Source organism: Aquarana catesbeiana, linkage group LG06 (genome assembly GCF_042186555.1).
Source record: "Aquarana catesbeiana isolate 2022-GZ linkage group LG06, ASM4218655v1, whole genome shotgun sequence".
NCBI classification, from domain to species: Eukaryota; Metazoa; Chordata; class Amphibia; order Anura; family Ranidae; genus Aquarana; species Aquarana catesbeiana.
In genome coordinates this window covers 229241606-229262467 of record NC_133329.1, presented here as the reverse complement: position 1 = coordinate 229262467, position 20862 = coordinate 229241606, and the positions used below count along the sequence as shown (strand labels likewise).

Genomic DNA, 20862 nt, shown 5'->3' with positions numbered 1-20862 from the left:
TCTCCTCCCCCCCTCTCTCTCTCTCTCCTCCCCCCCTCTCTCTCTCTCCTCCCCCTCTCTCTCTCTCTCTCCTCCCTCTCTCTCTCTCTCTCTCTCTCTCTCTCTCTCTCCTCCCTCTCTCCTCCTCCCCTCTCCTCCCCCCCTCTCCTCCCCCCCCCTCTCTCTCTCCTCCCCCCCCTCTCTCTCTCCTCCCCCCCCTCTCTCTCTCCTCCCCCCCCTCTCTCTCTCCTCCCCCCCCTCTCTCTCTCCTCCCCCCCCTCTCTCTCTCCTCCCCCCCCTCTCTCTCTCCTTCCCCCCCCTCTCTCTCTCCTTCCCCCCCCTCTCTCTCTCTCTCTCCCCCCCTCTCTCTCTCTCTCTCCCCCCCCTCTCTCTCTCTCTCCCCCCCTCTCTCTCTCTCTCCCCCCCCTCTCTCTCTCCCCCCCCCCTCTCTCTCTACGATACTATGACCAGGGACAAAAGACAGGGAGGATTGGGTGCTCCGTATTTTAAAAAATATTATGAAGCAATCTCAATTGTGGATTGGTTGCACGGCAGAAAAGGGAAAAGCTGGGTGGATATAGAAAGAGCACAATGTGGGGTAGATTTAGAAAAAATGGTATGGATTCCGTCACAGTTTTGTGAGTTAGGGCGCCACACTAATATTTTGACGAAAAACACATTTTAGGATTTGGGACAGGGTAAGTAAGAGATTTAAATGGAATTATAATTCACCACTTATATCACTCACCAACACAAATTATTTTAAGCCGGGAAAGGAGGAATATTTATATTTCACAAGGTGGGCAAAAAAAGAGGTAATTCAACTACAGGATGTGATGAGGGGTAACAAACTCTACACATACACAGAAATCACGAGGGAATGGGGGAGTAAACCCTTGGATAAATGGAGATATGCACAGCTACAGCACTTCACACATTCTCTTCCACAACCACTGAGGGGAAAAGGTCAACTAAGACCAATAGGAAAAGTATTAAGCACCCCCCCCCCCCCCCCCCGAGCAAAATGGGCACTATATCTAAAATTTATAAAATATTGAGATACGAAGCAAACAAAGAGGCTCCCTGTCTACCTGGACAAGTGGGAAAGAGAAATAGGACCCTTGAGAGATGAGGAACATAGGCTTAAGATACTTAAAATGGTGTATGCATCGGCAAGAGATACTCAGACATATGAAAGGAGCTATAAATTATTAGCAAGGTGGAACGTGACCCCCCCAAAGGGCGCATGAATATATGTTAGAAAGTCCCCCAACCTGTTGGAGGGGGTGCGGGGAGGTGGGTACTTTTGCGCACATATGGTGGGACTGCCCCAAAATCTACCCATTCTGGGAAAAAATCATGGGTAAAATTACACAGATAATGGGAGAACAGATTAAAAAAAAAAAACAAAACCCTGAACGTGCTTGTTCCATGATGCAGATCTGGAAGTACCCCAATATTGTAGGTTATTAGTACCATTTCTTTTGAATGCTGCAAAAGCTTTAATACTACGCTTCTGGAAAGTTCCGGAAGCTCCAAATGTGAAGGATTGGATAATAAGAGTGGAGTGGGTGAGATTGTTAGAGGAGTCAATACACCTAATAGAAGGTACACAAGAGAAATATCTTAAGACATGGCAGAAATGGCTCGATTTCAGGAGAACGGAGGAGAGCCTCTTGCTGATGGAGTCATAGAGGCAGAGAAGATATGAGGAAAGAGAGAGGGAGACTGGGGGGGGGGGGTTTGTTGGGGTTTTTTTTTTTTTTTTTTCTTCTTCCTTTTTGTGGGCTAAGGGTGGGAGGGATAGGACAATGTATTTTCCTTGGTTTATAATGTGTTTAATATACCCCTGAAGGGAAATATATACCTTGTTACCTTCTTTGTATTACTATAAAATAAAATAAAAAATATATAAAAAAAAAGTGTAGCTGCTGACTTAATAAACAGACACCCACCTGCCCCACGGTCCAGCAATGTGCCCGTCTGAACCCTTCGCTTCTCTCCTCCTCTCCGTGGTGTTGCGAGTGTGGGCACCCGGCTGTGACGGCTTGCGGCTCATGAGTGAGTCGCATTGCACGTTCTGAATGGCCGGGCAAAGATTGCAGAGAGGGAGGGGGAGAGGAGAACTTCCGTTTAGCGCCATGAGCGAAAGTGGAATTGTACAACTTTATAAAACTCTGGCTCGGCCACATCTTGAGTATGCTGTCCAGTTCTAGTCACCAGTCTTCAGGAAAGATGTGCTTGAACTGGAAGTCCAGAGAAGCGCTCTCTCCTCTCCTCCTTTTTTTTTTTTTTCTCCCTCTCATCTTTCTCTCTTTTTATAAATTGGAGGAAATGGACACAGGGGTGATTTTTATTTAGTTGGCCAACTGGTAGGTTTGTTGGAAGATTAAAGTAAAAATCTGTAATAACTGTCGTGTACCCTAACTGGTATACTGGCTTATGAAAAATAAAGGCTCAAATTTTTTATTTTTTTTTTTCAAAAATTACACTTGTTATACTTGCCTGCTCAGTCAGTCACAGCCCCGCTCCCTCCTCACTGGCTTTGATTGACAGCAGTAGGAGCCAATGGCAGCTTCTCTCATACACATCGCTGACACAAGCTGCGGCTGTTTGCTTGTATTTGCACATCCAGCAGTTGCATGTGGTTATGGCCAGATGATCAGTTTTGGATGCAATCTGTCTGCTGCCAGGGCCAACCATCTGTTCCTTACCATAAGCAACCGCTAGATGTGCATGCGAAAGCTGCGGCTCCTCCTGTTATTGCCTTGTACAAGCTTTCTGGCTGCAGTTGTTTGCCTACAAAAGTGATCCTAAGCTTCAAAGAACCGCTGCTTCTTCAGAACAAACCGAGAAAAGCAGAGAGAACCTGTGTATTCTTGTCGCAAGAATCTCCTGTATGCCCCTAATTGCCCATGTGAATGCCGCATAATAGTAAACATCAGCAATGGTCATTGAATGTAGTGACATTTTTCATGCCATAGCGCTAGTCATAAGGCCTAAGATTAAAGGATAACTAAAACCAAAAACAAAAATATTTCAGCTTACCAGTCCTTAGACATGGTAACTACATTAGTTGTAAGAACTGTTTGCTCAAGTACAGAAACTGTTCGTCTTGACAGAAATGCAGTGTTTCTTGTCACTTTTTGTGAGATTAACTGAAAGCAAAACAATCTTTAGTTTTGTCTTGCAAACTACTGTGCCCACCAGTCTTCATATAATGTAGATGAACAAAGCTAGACACATTTAAAATTCTGCACTTCTACCTAAACAACCTTTCAATCCCAGCAGCTGTATAAATATCCTAAAAGAAATTTGCAAAATATCATGCACAAAGGATGCCGTGCTGCCCAAAAAAGCCAACTTATTTAACCCTTTCATGACTAAGCCCATTTTTGACATTTGGTGTTTACAAGTTAAAATCCATATTTTTTGCTAGAAAATTACTTAGAGACCCCAAACATTTTATATATATATATATATATATATATATATATATATATATATATTTAGCAGAGAATCTAGAGAATAAAATGGCGATTGTTTCAATATTTTTTATCACACGGTATTTGTGCAGCGGTGTTTTAAACGCAAATTTTTGGGAAAAGGGACACTTTCATGAATTTAAAAAAAACAAACAGTAAAGTTAGCCCAATTTTTTTTGTATAATGTGAAAGATGATGTTACGCCGAGTAAATAGATACCAAACATGTCACGCTTTATAATTGCACGCACTCGTGGTGACAAACTACGGTACCTAAAAATCTCCATAGGCGACGCTTTCAATTTTTTTTTTTTTTACAGTTACCAGGTTAGAGTTACAGAGGAGGTCCAGTGCTAGAATTATTGCTCTCGCTCTGACGATCGTGGCGATACCTCACGTGTGATTTGAACACCGTTTACATATACGGACGCGACTTCCGTATGCGTTTTCTTTGCTGCGTGAGCTCGCGGGGATGGGGGGCGCTTTAAAAATGTTTTTTTTTTTCTTATTTATTTTATTTATTTTTATTTTTAGAAATTGTATTTTTTTTTAAAAAAATAATTTTTTGATCACTTTTATTGCTGTCACAAGGAATGTAAACATACCTTGTGACAGTAATAGGTGGTGACAGGTACTCTTTATGGAGGGATCGGGGGTCTAAAAGACCCCCGATCCCTCCTTTGCACTTCACAGTATTCAGATCGCCGAAAACGGCGATTCTGAACACTGTATATTTTTTTAAAACCGGCACCATTGGCAGCCGAGTAAACGGGAAGTGACGTCATGACGTCGCTTCCGTGTTTACAATTGGATGGCTGGAACGAAGCCATACACGGCTTCGTTCCAGACTGTCAGCAGCTGCCGGAGGCGGCGGATCATCGAGCGGCCTCCCGGTGAATCGGGAGCCCGGTAAGAGCGGCGGCGGGAGTTGGGGATGTCCCCTCCCGCTCTTCCGGTATAACAGCCGAGCGGCTTTTAGCCGCATCAGTTGATATACATGGATAGCTGATCGCCCGCTCTACAACATGGTACCGGGATGATGCCTGCAACTGTGGGCATCTTCCCGGTATAACCATGGAAAGCCGAGTACGCACATCTGCGTACGTTCAGCGGGAAGGGGTTAATCTCCTCCACAATAAAACAATTCTGTTGTATTCAAACCTAAAATGCTCAGCACTGGGAACATGACAGCGTTAGAGTGTATTGAGTGCCACACCATCGCACTTCCTGCTCTGTGTGTGGCCGTCCCTATTATGCATGCTGATGTCACAGTACCTTAGTCCCACCGAATCATCTACTTGGACCTCTCCTGATGACGTGTGAATAGACGAAACTCGCTGGGTGGGGCTAAGGTACTGTAACATCGGCTCTCCACTGTGTTACCTAAAAGGCACGACCCGCAGGTTGGTTTATGCCATAATGGTGAGGCATAAAGAAGCTACTTTGGTTCTGCATTTTAAGTTGCCGAAATAAATTTACTAGAAAAGATTTCCTTTTGCTTTAGCTTATCATAGGCAGACTGCACAGATTATTATATTGTGGATGGTACGATGGCTTTTGAATGTCAATTAGCTGTGCCAATAATAAAATAACTTTATTCTAACCCCCCCAACCACCCCCCGTTTTTTTGTTTTTCTCACAGAAACTGATCCTCTCAAAGATGTCATGAACAACAAGAAAATAAAAATTCACCAGATATATGACTTCAAAGGCATGGCAGGTAATTCCTGCATGAATGAGTGTGTTGCAGGACTGTAACTGATCCATACAGCTAACACTGGTACTATAATGATGTGCTTAAAAACAACATGGAAAAGGAAAGCAGCATGTTTCCTCCTGTTGGGTAATCTATTTTGCTGTTATCATTTTAATACTTTCTAAAATATAACTTTATCTTTTGTTATTTTAGCTTGTCCAAGGATATGTCGGTATGTTTTAAAGATCATGGTGCAAGCAATCCAGCTGTTTTGGGTACTAATGAACATTGATCCGCCATCTTATATCCTTCTTCAGGTAAAAGTGATATCACACTTAAATGATATGAAAATGTTCAGGTAAACTTACCTTCCGTATAGATATACACAAAACAAATTAAGGCTGAGTTCACACTGGCATTAAGAGCAGACGCTTGAGAGGCGTTTGACAGGCATTAAAAACGCCCCTCAAATGCTTAAGAACAAGATATAATAGACAGCACATTGTGCTGTCCACATTAAGCGTTAGCGTTGCTTCGCTTCAAAATTGAAGGCTCCTGTCGAGTCTCTGGCAAGCGTTTTCGGTGCAGTATTGGCGTGTTAAAATGAGTCACTTTCCATTGTGGAGCAGTTTTAACGCTCATCAAATGCTATGAAACCGTGCATAGGGCATTTAACGAGCATTTAACGCTTGTAAAAATCCCCATTCTAAAGCTCATTGACACCTGTCTGATGCTCGTACTAATGCCATACAAACGCTATAGGAGCGTTTGTTGAGCATCAGTAATTTAGTCTTCATCTTCTTTAGTAAGTGTGAACAAGCCCTAAAACTAACGTTTATTTTATTTATTTATTTTAATCCCCACAAGGGACAGTACTTACTTTGAATGAGAAGTGTCCCTTGTGCTGCTGGCTGCTTTCTTTGTTCATATCTTTAGTCTTCTTTCCCCCGCCATACCCCTGAAGCAGTAATCTCCTGGTGCTTCAGGGGTTACCACAAGCCACGGGACATATTATAGGCACTTGTCAGGCATGTGGAATATTCCTACCCATTCCTTCCCTCCTCCATTTATAGAAGCTGTAGTATAGCTTCCAGCAATGAAAAGTGCTCTATGAATAGAGAATGGGTGGATGAATGAAAGGTCTGCCTCCTTTTTATTGTGGGAAGCACTATAGTGCAGCTTCTTTAAGAGGAGGAGGACGGCAGAAAGGGTTTGCATAGTCTGCACTCTTGACAAGTGCCTATGACCGGTCCAGGGGCTCACATTACCCCCCCACAGCACCAGAAGATTACCACTGCAGGGGTATATAGGGGGCAGAGGACCAAAGATTTAAATGAAGAGAGCACCCACCAGTACAAGGGACACTTCTCATTTAATGTAAGGACCGACCGTCCCTTGTACTGAATTAAAAAAAATGCAACTCTGTCCTTCATTAATACATCAATGTGTTATTTAATAAAAAACGGGGAATCTTGCAATCCCCCATACTGCATAAACAGGACAGCTGTTCAGGTGTGCCGCGTGCAAAGATGTGGATGAGGAACATTCTGATAGGAGGCTAGAGCAGAGAAAACAGACGAGTGACCTCATTGTTCTGTTTCTCTTTTTAAAATCGGTTAGAACGCTGGTAAAATGTCTCCCATATATGTATTTTATTGGGCTGCGTTTGGCTGTTTGCATGGAGTTTAAATTAAATGTTTGATGCTTTCTATGGGCAATTGATAGACACCAGCAGGCTGAATCCAGTGCTTAGATATGCCCACGTAATATACAGTTTGAGACTTTTTTAAATTAAATGCCACCCTCATACTCCTCAGCATGTATGTTTTGAAGAACTTTTTTGCTGGTCACGTGATGTGCAGGGTCCTCTTCTTCTACACCACTTAGTGGTCCTCGATGCAGATAGCGGTGCTCTTGTTATGACTAATGCTAGCCATACACCTGTTGAAAAATCGTTCTAACGAGTTTTCAAAAAACAAACACATGGTCGCAAGAGCAAACGATTTTGCCATCATGTAATGACCGAATTCTTATTGCTAAATTGTTCAACAGACATAAATGAATCTGTTTTTCGTTCATTTTGTCACATATGTATGCCTAGTGCAGACTGTTCCGGCGAGTAACACCTTTCAATTTATCGTCCGTTCAGCCGAAGTTTTCCAAATCTTTTCCTTATTTTTCGGCTCAAAAACGTCACAACCGATTTTTGATTTGTGCCCATTAACTGGACGATAAACTAACAACCTGTCCAAATGATGGATAATGTTTTTTAGTCTAGTGTATGACCACCATAACACTAACAGCACCACTCTCTGTATCGTTCCATACTGTCCAATGCCAAGAGAAGAGTGAAGCAGAAAAAGGACCCTGTGTTTCACATGACTGGTCAGAAGACATCAGAAACGGAGGTAATGAAATTAGGGCTGCAAGCGAGGGGGTGGGGGGATGGGGGGATGAGAACAGGGGGATTTACAGAGTTGGACTCTTTCATTCGTTTATTGGAATGTTAATATCTTCTATGTTGTCTTTTTCATTTGTATAGAAGACCTCATGCACACTGGTTATTTTTACAGCTGCTGTTTTTGGCTTCAAGCTTTTTTTTTGCAGCCAATAAACACCCCAACATGTTATCCTATGTGTCCATGCACACATAGGCTGTTATTAGCGGTTTTTAGCAGGGACGATTTCTGGCATGAACAAAATCCAGAACTAGTGGGTTTTGAGAGGAGTTTTTAAGCTGTAAAAACACTCTGCATTTATCAGCGTTTGCGAGCCATAAGCTTTTGTGGGACTATCATTTTGCTAAAAAACACTGAAAACCGCTACTGCAAAAACACTGAAAAACTCATTCTACAGCTACAGCTTTCTACAGCAGCTAACGCTACTGGCATTTTTATAACACCCAGTGTGCATAAGGCCTTATAGGTACAGTCTCATGGTGTAGCTATATAATTTTTTTTTTTATTTTTTTTTTTTTAAGTTAGAATCCACCAGGTTTACCTAGCATTGCAGTTACATGGGTCTTCTGCTGTCTTAGAAGATGCAAGCTAATAATTGACTGGCACAATTATGGGTATACAATCATGAGTCTGACACACAAACCTGGGCATCCAATCCTGCTTATTGCAAAATGGTATGTTTCCTAACCTATTTTGAATCTAGGACAAATGTTTGCCCTAAAAAAAATTATGTTGAATATATACACACACGTTTAACCACTTGACCTCTGAAAGATTTACTCCCCTTCATGGCCAGGCTATTTTTTGTGATACGGCGCTGCATTACTTTAACTGACAGTTGCGTGGTTGTCCGACACTGTACCCAAAAAAAAATGTAGGCCATTTTTTCCCCTCCTAGAGCTTTCTTTTGGTGGTATTTGATTACCACTGCATTTTCTAATTTTTGTGTTATAAAGGAAAAAAGACCGCCATCTTTGAAAAAAAAAAAAAAACAATATTTTTTACTTTCTGTTATAAAATGCATCCAATAAAAAAAATTTCAAATATCGAATTTCTTCATAAATTTAGGCCAATATGTATTTTGCTACATGTCTTTGGTATAAAAAAAAATCCCAATAAACGTAGATTGATTGGTATACCCAAATGTTATAGTGTCTACAAACTATGGGATATATTTGTCATATAGTAGGACTTATAGCGGGACTGCGACATTGCAGCAAACAATCGGACACTAACTAACATTTTTTTTTTATACTTTGCGGGAACCAGTGACACGAATACAGTGATCAGTGCTAAAAATACGCACTGTCACTGTACTGACAGTGCCTTGAAAGAGTATTCATAAAATTTTTTCCGTTTAAAATTTTCCACATTTTGTCATGTTACATCCAAAAACGTAAATATATTTTATTGGGATTTTATGTGATGGACCAATAATTATGAAGTGGAAGGAAAATGATAAATGGTTTTCCAAATTTTTTTACAAATAAATATGTGAAAAGTGTGGCGGTCATTTTTTATTCAGCCCCACAATACTTTGTCAATACTTTGTAGAACCACCTTTCACTGCAATGTCTCTACCAGCTTTGCACGTCTAGAGTGAAATTTTTGCCCATTCTACTTTGCAAAATAGCTCAAGCTCTGTCAGATTGGATGAAGAGCATCTGTGAACAGCAATTTTCAAGTCTTGCCACAGATTCTCAATTGAGTTTAGGTCTGGACTTTGACTGGACCATTTTAACACGTAGTTACATACCATGTTTCCCTGAAAATAAGACTGGGTCTTATATATATTTTGGCTACAAAAACACTAGGGCTTATTTTCAGGGGATGTCTTATTTAGGGTATGTACAATAATCTACATTTATTCAAATACAGTCATGTCATCATGATGATCTTAAAGTGGTTGTAACCCAAAAAAAAAAATAATCTGATGCTTTAAAGCATGATAGACAGCACAGTGCTTGTACTGTGTCATTTATCCCTCTCTATGTTCTAAAAAACCTGGAATAAAACAATAAAATGTTTTTAAAAAGTTCCTGTGTCCCCTGTCTTCTCTCCCCCTGTCAGCTCAGTAGTGACATTCTGTAATCCTAAAAATAAACCTTGGTTAAAGTCATTGTAAAATTATGTACGGTAATGCCTTTTGTAAAAAGATTATATAATGTGCAGTGTGGAAAATACCTTATTTACAATGCCGCTGGGCGCTCGCGTGAGCCGCCGGAGTTCTTCTTCCACAATCCGAGCACTGCAGAGGGAGGGGCTGCTGACGTCAGCCGGGAGAAGAGAAGATCTCCGGCGGGTCACGTGAGTGCCCAGCAGGGCTGTAAATAATCACACACTGCACATTATATAATCTTTTTACAAGAATGATTACATGTTTTTACAAGGATTTTAACTAGGGCTTATTTTCGGGGTATGGCTTATATTGCAGCCATCCCCGAAAATAACGCTAGGTCTTATTTTCGGGGAAACAGGGTAGTTAGGTTGAAAAAAGTCCATCTAGTTCAACCAAAAAAAAAAAAATCCCATATACACAATCCTTCACCCACAGTTAATCCAGAGGAAGGGGAAAAACCCCAGCAAAGCATGCTCCAATTTGCTAAAGCAGGGGAAAAAATTCCTTTCTGATCCGCCAAGAGGCAATCGGATTTTCCCTGGATCAACTTTACCTATAAATGTTAGTACACAGTTATACCCATGAATATGCTCTGATCTAAACCATTCCATTGTAGCTCTGGCTGTATGTTTAGGGTCGTTGTCCTGCTGGAAGGTGAACCTCCGCCCCAGTCTCAAGTCTTTTGCAGACTGTAACAGGTTGTCTTTTAAGATTGCCCTGTATTTGGCTCCATCCATCTTCCCATCAACTCTGACCAGTTTCCCTGTCCCTGCTGAAGAAAAGCATTCCCACATCATGATGCTGCCACCACCATGTTTCACGATGGGGATGGTGTGTTTAGGGTGATGTGCAGTGTTAGTTTTCCACCACACATAGCGTTTTACTTTTATGCCAAAAAGTAAATTTTGGACTCGTCTGACCAGAGCACCACCTTCCACATGTTTGCGGTGTCCCCCGCATGGCTTCTCGCAAACTGCAAACGGGACTTCTTATGGCTTTCTTTCAACCATTGGCTTTATTCTTGCCACTCTTCCATAAAGGTCAGATATATGGAGTGCACAACTAATAGTGGTCCTGTGGACAGATTCTCCCACCTGAGCTGTAGATCTCTGCAGCTCATCCAGAGTTACCATGGGCCTCTTGGCTGTTTCTCTGATTATGGTTCACCTTGTCTGGCCTGTCAGTTTAGGTAGACAGCCTTGTCTTGGTAGGTTTGCAGTTGTGCCATACTCCCTTTTTTTTTTTTTTTCATTTTCGGATGATTGAACAGTGCTTTGTGAGATGTTCAAAGCTTGGGATATTTTTTTTTATAACCTAACCCTGCTTTAAACTTCTCCACAACTTTATTCATGACCTGTCTGGTGTGTTCCTTGGCCTTCCTTCGTGATGCTAATTGTTCACCAAGGTTCTCTAACAAACCTCTGAGGGCTTCACAGAACAGCTGTATTTATACTGAGATTAAATTACACACAGGTGGACTTTATTTGCTACTTAGGTGACTTCTGAAGGCAATTGGTTCCACTAGATTTTAGTTAGGGGTATCAGAGTAAAGGGGGCTGAATACAAATGCACGCCGCACTTTTCGGATATTTGTAAAACATTTAGAAAACCATTTATAATTTTCCTTCCACTTCACAATTATGTGCCACTTTGTGTTGGTCTATCACATAAAATCCCAATAAAATACATTTAGTTTTGGTTGTAACATGACAAAATTTGGAAAATTTCAAGGGGTATGAATACTGGCTGGGAAGGGGTTAAAAACAAAGCTAGGCGAGCTTAACTCAGAGATTGCTCTCCTATCTTTGTTTTTTTCCTTGATGATTCTGAGCCGGCTTCACTCCAGAGAAGAGCAGCCCTTTGTGACAATGCAAAATCGTTTTGATTCATCTTTTCAGCTTGCAATCTATCATTAACCACTGCTGATTGGATATCTCCCACACAACAAATATTATGGACTGCTTTGCTTTGTTTGGACATTTTTATATATTTATTAACTACTGTAGAATTTTCATATTACTATTATTTTCCTCTCATTATCAACTAATTGATCTTGTGTTACTACACCGGTGCTCTGAGCGCCAGCATTTGTGTTTTTTTGGGAAGGGGTTAAACATCTAGGGCGATCAAAGGGTTAAATGTGTGCTTAGCCAGTGTTTTTGTGTACACTGTGCGCTGCTTTCACTAGGGGTAGAGGTTGATTCTAGTCCCTGCTTTGCAGAAATACAGGATTAATCCCTGCCTCCGTCAGAACTGAGATATGCCTTGTTTACACAGGCATTGCTCAGTTCTCTGTGTCTTCCCGACACTTGTCGGTGCCGGAGGACATCGAGTGCCCAGCACCCGCAAATCGGCTGCTGCTAATTATCTGTGAATTATCGCAGCAGAAGCGCGCCCCCTGCAGGCGGAATTCTGGAATCACACATATATATATATATATATATATATATATATATATATATATATATATATATATATATATATGATTCGGAACACAGCTGCCGCCCTGTAGCAGTGAAAGCACTATAGGGAGGTCAGCAAGCGGTTAACAACAACCTTTTTAATTATTTTAAAAATATTCTAATAACATAAAGGGGTTTGGATAATCTTTAAGGAAAACAATACTTTTTCTGTGAGTTGTATTGTTTGTTTTAAGTACAGTGTCTTGCAAAAGTATTCACCCCCTTGATTTTTACCTATTTTGTTACATTACAGCCTTTAGTTCAATGTTTTTTTTAATTTGAATTATATGTGATGGATCAGAACAATAGTCTAAGTTGGTGAAGTAAAATTAGAAAAATATATACATAAAACTTTTTTTTCAGAAATTAAAAACTGGTAATTGGCATGTGCGTATGTATTCACCCCCTTTGTTATGAAGTCCATAAAAAGCTCTGGTGCAACCAATTACCTTCAGAAGTCACATAATTAGTGAAATTATGTCCACCTGTGTGCAATCTAAGTGTCACATGATCTGTCATTACATATACACACATTTTTTGAAAGGCCCCAGAGGCTGCAACACCTAAGCAAGAGGCACCACTAACCAAACACTGCCATGAAGACCAAGGAACTCTCCAAACAAGTAAGGGACAATGTTGTTGAGAAGTACAAGTCAGGGTTAGGTTATAAAAAAATATCCAAATCTTTGATGATCCCTAGGAGCACCATCAAATCTTTCCAAATGGAAAGAACATGGCACAAAAACCTGCCAAGAGACAGCTGCACACCAAAACTCACGGACCGGGCAAGGAGGACATTAATCAGAGAGGCAGCACAGAGACCTATGGTAACCCTGGAGGAGCTGCAGAGTTCCACAGCAGAGACTGGAGTATCTTTACATAGGACGACAATAAGCCGTACGTTCCATAGAGTTGGGCTTTATGACAGAGTGGCCAGAAGAAAGCCATTACTTTTAGTAAAAAACAAAATGGCACGTTTTGAGTTTGCGAAAAGGCATGTGGGAGGCTCCTAAAATGTATGAAGGAAGGTGCTCTGGTCTGATGAGACTAAAATTGAACTTTTTGACCATCAAAGAAAACACTATGTTTGGCGCAAACCCAACACATCACATCACCCAAAGAACACCATCCCAACAGTGAAACATGGTGGTGGTAGCATTATGCTGTGGGGATGTTTTTCAGCAGTCGGGACTGGGAAACTGGTCAGAGTTGAGGGAAAGATGGATGGTGCTAAATACAGGGATATTCTTGAGCAAAAATTGTACCACTCTGTGTGTGATTTGAGGCTAGGATAGAGGTTCACCTTCCAGCAAGACAATGACCCCAAACACACTGCTAAAGCAACACTTCAGTGGTTTAAGGGGGAAACATGTAAATGTGTTGGAATGGCCTAGTCAAAGTCCAGACCTCAATCCAATAGAAAATCTGTGGTCAGACTTGAAGATTGCTGTTTACGAGCACAAACCATCCAACTTGAAAGAGCTGGAGCAGTTTTGCAAAGAGGAATGGGCAAAAATCCCAGTGGTTAGATGTGGCAAGCTCATAGAGACTTATCCAAAGCGACTTGGAGCTGTGATAGCCGCAAAAGGTGGCTCTACAAAGTATTGACTTCAGGGGGTGAATAGTTATGCACATTGACTTTTTTTGTTTGATTTTGTCCTATTTGTTTGCTTCACAATAAAAAAAAAAAAAACATCTTCAAAGTTGGGCATGTTGTGTAAATGAAATGATGCAAATCCTCAAACAATCCATGTTAATTCCAGGTTGTAAGGCAACAAAACACGCAAAATGCCAAGGGGGTTAATACTTTTGCAAGGCACTATATATATGTTTTTAAAGTGTTTAATTTATGTTTTTTATCATATGTGTACAAATGAGCATTACTATCTTTTAAAGAATTTTATATTTACCATATTTTCAAATATTTTTGTTTAAATTCTATATAAAGAAGCTTTTTTTTAAAAAAAAAATAAAGTAACAGGCTATGTACACTAATGCACTATGCATTCCCTGAGCCGTTAAACTAGAACTAAAGCTAAAACTTTTTTTGCCATTTGGTTTAAGATGCAATTAAGAATGGTTAAAAGTGCCTCTGTCATTTTTGGTTTACTGCTGTTTGTATTACATTTTAGTGTTTTTCCCCTCTTCCTCATGATAGTGTTCGAATCTCTGTCAGGCTTTTATTCCTGTTTGTGTCAGAAGTAAAGCAAACAGTAAGCAATGTAAAAACAAAAAAAATGGACAGTATTTTTAAGCATTTCCACATTAACACTGGAAGAAAATGCTGAAGTTTTACTTTAAGATACTATGAATGGTAATTCTTAAGGATATGTTTACTGCCTATTTATATCAGTTTTTTGTTTTTTAAAGCTAAATTCCGGGATTTTTCTTAAAAAATACTCTTGCAGGGGACCTCTCAATGCACTGCAAGGATTGCCACTTGTTAAGTCTTAGGGGTAATGGAATAAGCTTTAACACTTGCTTCTACAGGCTGCCACCAGACTGTGCAAACCATCCCTTAAAGCCTCTTCTCTTCGGCGCTCTGGCTGCTCTGGTGTCAACTGCATTGTACACAAGGACCCTCCCATATCCAAGAGCGCTGGAGAGAAAAGAAGAGTGCCAGAAATATACTGGAGTGAAGGATAAGGTATGCAATGCAGCTTATGGACCCATTCACACTTGCAAATGAGGCTGTGTGTGATTATATGCGGGAAGGGAACCCCAGTAGGGTTTCCCACAGATTAGCTGTGGGGAGCAGTCACAATGAAAGCAATAGGTGTCTGACAGCTCCTGCAGCTAATCAAGGCCACTCTCATGTAATCACTCATGGAGCAACTGCCTACAAGAAATCAGCCCTGAATGCAGACTGTCTGCATTCAGAGGCAATTACTCGCAAGCAGTCACTCCATGTGTGCGGCAGCGATTTGCTGCGAGAGCTGTCAGCCACCTACTGCTTTCAATGGGACTGTCTCCAGCAGCTAATCGCCAGGAACCCCTACTGGGGTTCCCTAATATAATCGCATATGGTCCCATTTGCAAGTATGAATAAGGCCTATTTCTCTACTCCTAGACCTAATGAGCAGTTTACCACTGCAGTGGGGTTAGGGCCCACTGCAAGGGAGTTTGTTTTTTTTTTTTGTTTTTTAAATAAATTTCAGAGTTTAGCATTAAGTCTCTATTTTTGCTGTATCCCTTTTTCTGTTACAGGTATGAGAGAGTATTTGGCAAGCTTTCAGATTACAACTTCTGTGTGACCAATGCAATGAAAGACGATTTGATGCTTAACTGGAAGATAAAGTAAGGCTGCAGAACAGATGAATATGATTTTTTGCCTATTTAAAATAAAATTATCAAATACAAAGATATAGCCTATATTTTTCCTATAAACCTGTATATTACAAACTGATTTCTTTCTTATCCATTGGGGGACACAGGAAATCATTCACTTATGGTTGTCCTGACACCTACAGAAAGATTAGACATTGGCAAACGGAAAAAAAAAATTAAAAATTGCTTGAAAGTGACCTTCGGGCTTTGGGTTGTGTGAATGACTCTTTCCAGACCCCGTTCTGGTAACAGGTTAGCTGCGGAGCAATTTTCAGGTCCAGAACTATTTGTATTGCTTCAGTTATTGCCCTGTCTCTGTAGACTTACTCCATGATTAGGCTGAGCACCAATAGCCACTTTATTCACTTAGATTACTGGGCACTGTTAAAATTTCCACTTTCCATCAGTTCCTACCATGGAAGGGTTTAATGCTGGGAGACTGAGCCCAGAGGTCATCCACGGGGGTTGTAACTCTGATCTGCCATGCAACCTCCCCTGCTACCAGCTGTTGGATTTTGTGAGTACCTGAGGCCTTGCCCTGTACCCTGAGCCTTACTTTGTTTAACTGCGACAAGATTCTAGACCAGTGGTCTCCAAACTGCGGCCCTTTGCTTTCTTTTATGCGGCCCTTGGGGCACTTTCATCCACTGATACCAACAATGAGGCATAATTCCCCTCACTGACATCAATAAAGGGGCACAATTCCTCCCAATGACACCAACGAAGGGGCACAATGCCCCCAACGACACCTATGACGGGGCACAATTTCTTCCAATGACACTAACAATGGGGCCCAATGACTCCAATGATGGGACACAATTCTCCCAATGACACCAACAATGGGGTCCAACGACACCAATGATGGGGAACAATGCCTCCGAATGACACCAATGACGGGACCGTATTCCTCCCAATGACACCCATGATGGGGCACAATTTCTCCCAATGACACTAACAGTGGGGCCCAATGACTCCAATGACGGGACACAATTCCTCCCACTGACACCAGTGATGGGACTGTCGTCTGGACCTTTTCTACTCCCAATGGCCACAATCCGGCCCCCCTAAAGTCTGAAGGACAGTAAACTGGCCCGTTGTTTAGAAAATTTGGAGACCCCTGTTCTAGACAATAGGGAATGCTCCCACTGTACCACGGCAACCAGCTCACGCTCTACAAATGATTCTACTTGCAGTGTGCCCAATGATGCAGCCAATGTCTGCAGCCCAGAATCAGAGGCTTCCTCTGAGCAGCTGCAGTCTTTTGCTTTTACTCCTAAACCTCAGCCTTTAGCCTTCAGACTTTTTTTTAGCTTTTATTGATGTATTGTGCACTACTCTGAAACCATAGTATCAGCCTGTTGCTTCTACAAGTGCTATCTCCAGTCTTTAGTCTTTTAACACCCCAAGACACTAATGACTTTCCCAGTGCACTCTCTATTCCATACTGTCTTCGAAAGAGGATTGAAACACATTGACTAGGCTTGTATCTGTTTGAAGAGGACTTTGTTAAAAACTGGTCTGCCCCCACTGTGGATCCAGAAATGACGTTTGAGTGTGAAAATCGAAGTGTCACACCAAGATTTAAGAGGTTTTACTACAATACACATAAAATCACATGGCATCTTGTTACAATATAACAAAATAATATAAGCCAAGTATTTAATATAGTAATCAATCAAAACAATAGCTTTGTATAGATGGGTCACATACCTTGTCCTCTTAATCAGGGCTTTAAAAAAAACAGTAACTGCTGGTAGAGACTCAAATTGAAAATGTAAACTGCGTTTTGAACACTCAGCACAATTTCACTGGCGGCTGAACACATTGACTGTAGTACCAAATAATGGGGGGAAAAAAAAAACCTTATTTCAAACTTTAAAATGTTCATGTGGTACTTTGTTTATCATGCTCAAATATAATTTCTAGAGTACATGGCCATCGTTTCAATTCCTTGGTTCATGAGAGCAGCAGATCCATCACTTAGATGCCTCATTGGGATACCACCAGTACATTTCAAATACATCAGTCAGTACATCTATCCAAGGTTCCAGCGCCATCAATCTGCCACTTCAAGCATCCCACTGTGGATCCAGTCCCACTTTAACAAAGTGACCATCATTTTTGGTGAAGAATGTACTTGTCACTACTGCGGTTGGTCATAGAATGTTTGAAGCAAACGATTGTTGCTTTTAGGCCATAGTTATGGTCTGCTGGAGGTTTCCTGTTTCACCTCTCAAATAGGTCTTCTGTTATAACACATGTGGAGGACACTGTGGTTAAAGTGTTGGACTACGGAACTCACATTTTAAAAGCACCTGCATCGTATGGTCTTCAAAATGCAACATTTCTTCTGATCTAATATGGATACTGTCACGGACACTGGCTGCAGGGACCTTTTTCTGCCCACATTCATCCTGTTATTTGTTATTGCTATATTCCTCTCTTTGTTACATTTTTGAGAGACTGTTTTCTTGGATTTGCCCAAAAACTATTTTTAATTTGTTTAATTCTGAACAATACATGTTCATTGAAAGAGCTGGCCACATTGGCCTCCGGAGACAGACAGTCTGGTCACCTGGGCTGCTTTAAGTGCTGTGTTAATTATATTGTTGCCAGCTAAGTTGTTGCTAGAGAGGGGAAGTAGCCATGAGCCAGCCCTACCTCGTTATCTAACCTCTTGTGTTAAAAAGTGTATAAAAAGGCTGTATTCTGTTCAATAAATCATTCAAGATTTATACAAGCTGTTACCGGCTATCCTTCTATTCAATGCAGCTATAATTAATATAACTCTCTGATGGCCAGACTGGAGGAAGCGGTATTACTGATGGAAGCACCTAGCGGAGTGTGGGATAGGATCCGTCACAATTAGTGGCAAGCTGTGGGATGCGTCCTCTTGCCTAGGCACACCCAAACCACCACCGGGACCCTCTGTACCTAACAGCAAATGGAAAATCACTACGCCAGACTCAAGTGCAGTACCCTGAAGGATCTCTTGGAAGCCCAGCAACAAATCCAAAGCGACTCTCATCACCAAACTGATGGAGATCGACCAGGCCAACAACCCACCAGCAGATACCTCAGAGTCGGCAGAGTTCCAGCATGACGTCCAGTGGCACCTGGCCTTTTATTGTACTCACCCCGCAGGAGGTTATCAGTCAAGTGTTACGAGAGGTGTCCCAGCTGCGAATGGCTGAACTCCAGCGGGACCAAGGAGCGTCACTTCTGTCCAACCGGGAAGCTCCAGCGGCCCGCAAAAAGCTACCCAATGCCGCCTTACGCATGTTTCAAGATGGGGAAGATGAGATGGATGTTTACCTGCAAATGTTTGAGCCGCAATGTGGGCTCCAAGGTGTCGATAAAACAGATTGGGTCACGCGTACAATAGTGTTCCAGACGAGATCATCCAGGACTATGACCGGGTAAAAGAACGTCTATTGGCTCGCTTCGACATTACTCCAGAGGCACATCGTTTGGGATTTCGCAACCTCCGCCGAAAGGAGAGAAGGCCATACACAGAATGGGCTCATGAAATAAGCCGAGCAGGGGAGAGTTGGATGACCGGGCGCCAAGCTGTTACCATGGCAGATGCGCTCCAGCTAATCCTCCTGGAACAATTCTACGATCACACCCCACTTTAAGTTAGAGACTGGGTAAAGGATCGGCGGCTAGTCACAGTAGATGAAGCTGCCACCCTAGCTGACCAATACATGGATTCAAGGCGGACTGTACAACCAGAGCCTAAGACCCCAGCCTGGCCTGTCCCCAACATTCCGCGGAGCGCTGCCCCTCCACACCAGCCGTCGATCTCCTGTCCCACTCAGCTACCCTCTTCACAAGGGAAGGGGGACCTCTGCTACAGATGCAACCAAGCAGGGCACGTTTGGAGGTATTGTCCGCAGAATTTTTCCCAAGACATGCGGAAACACAGACCCCTTGGACCTGCCCGAGCTGCTGCACACTTGAGAGAGATGATGTGACTTACCCAAGTGAGGAGAATATTGGAATTCTACATGAGGCAGGCCCTGTGCAAACTGCCGCTATGGATAATCATTTGCACCAGTCCCGGATGATAAGCCTGGCAGAGCAGACGGGAGGGTCTGTGGCTGTGCAGGTGGCTGGGGGAAATGTTATGCGGGTCAACACAGCCAGGGTTCACCTTGATTAGGGTTCGGGGCCAAAGAAATGGAAGTTGGAATAATGCAGAACTTACCTGCGGAGGTTTTGTTGGGCAACGATATGAGACGTTTAAATTTAGCCTTCTCCCTTGATGTATCCCCGGAAGCCACCCGCCAGCAAGCCCAGATGGAGGAGTGCTCCCTCAAGGATGGGACCCAGGTTAGACCTGTCACCCCTGACCTAGACTGTACTACCCCCAGCTATTCCTAACCCCGACTTGAGCTTCTCCTCAAGACTTTGCACAGGCAACTCTGAGCGACCCTTCCCTAGCTTGCTATAGGGAAAGAGCAGGATTGGACCCCAGGGGGTTGGAGGGGGAGCGAGTAGAGTGTGTCCAGGGATTACTCTATTGGGTAACTGAGGGAAAGACAGCCTCCCATCCACCCAAGCAGCAGCTGGTTGTGCCACATAAATATCAGGGTGACCTGCTGCGCCTGGGGGTGACCCAGACCCTACACCGTCTGACTCAATCTTTTTCTTATCATACATCATGGGACACCGAGCCATAGTAGTTACTATGTGGGTTATAGGCCACCTTCAGGTGATAGACACTGGCACACCCTAAGACAAGAAGTCCACTCCCTATATAACCCCTCCCACTACTGGGAGTACCTCAGTTTTTTTCGCCAGTGTCTAAGATGTTGGTCACGAGTGAAGATGTGCTGTGCTGAGCTCTACTGAAGCAATCCTTGCTGGGGTTAGCTATGCAGCCGGATCCATTCAAAGTGTCTTTTAGGCCAAATTGAATGGTACCCGGGCCTCGTGTCTGAAGAAATGAGGTTTTGCCTATAACGCTTCTCTTTTTAGAGAGCTGGACCCCCCCAGTCCAGTATATTTGGTATTAAGGCCATAAAGTTTTACTGGCGGGATGCTATTACAGGTCCAGGATTGTGGGTTCCCCGAGGGTCCCCGGTTCCTGAAGGTTTGTTAACGGAACCCACCGTGAAGGGTGAAGATTGGGTCTGTTGGTTTTTACCACAGAAAACCCTGCAGCAGGAAAGTAAGTGGAGTTTTCTAAGAAATTTTTGAATTTTCTTATGAAATGTCTCCTTTGGTAAGTAAATGTTGTCATGCCTAAGTGTCACCACTGGGGGCTGTATGGAGCACGTACCTTTTCATGCTTCCTCAAGAGATCACGCTGTGTCCGGAGCAGCAGGCTT

General features: G+C 42.4%; 1 protein-coding gene across 6 annotated transcripts in view; it reads left to right on the top strand.

Moving 5' to 3' along the window:
• Positions 1 to 20862, top strand: part of ALG1 (ALG1 chitobiosyldiphosphodolichol beta-mannosyltransferase) — a 128933-nt gene that overhangs the window by 16046 nt on the left and 92025 nt on the right. For 2 of the 6 annotated variants that reach the window (XM_073633011.1, XM_073633012.1), the window contains exons 2-5: positions 5106 to 5183; positions 5373 to 5476; positions 8144 to 8292; positions 15407 to 15496. In XM_073633011.1, coding sequence (XP_073489112.1) covers positions 5106 to 5183; positions 5373 to 5476; positions 8144 to 8292; positions 15407 to 15496 — 421 coding nt within the window. Of the gene's footprint in view, positions 1 to 5105; positions 5184 to 5372; positions 5477 to 6515; positions 7568 to 8139; positions 8293 to 15406; positions 15497 to 20862 lie in introns of those variants that run through there. The other 4 variants (XM_073633014.1, XM_073633013.1, XM_073633016.1 and 1 more) reach the window with 4 other exon arrangements.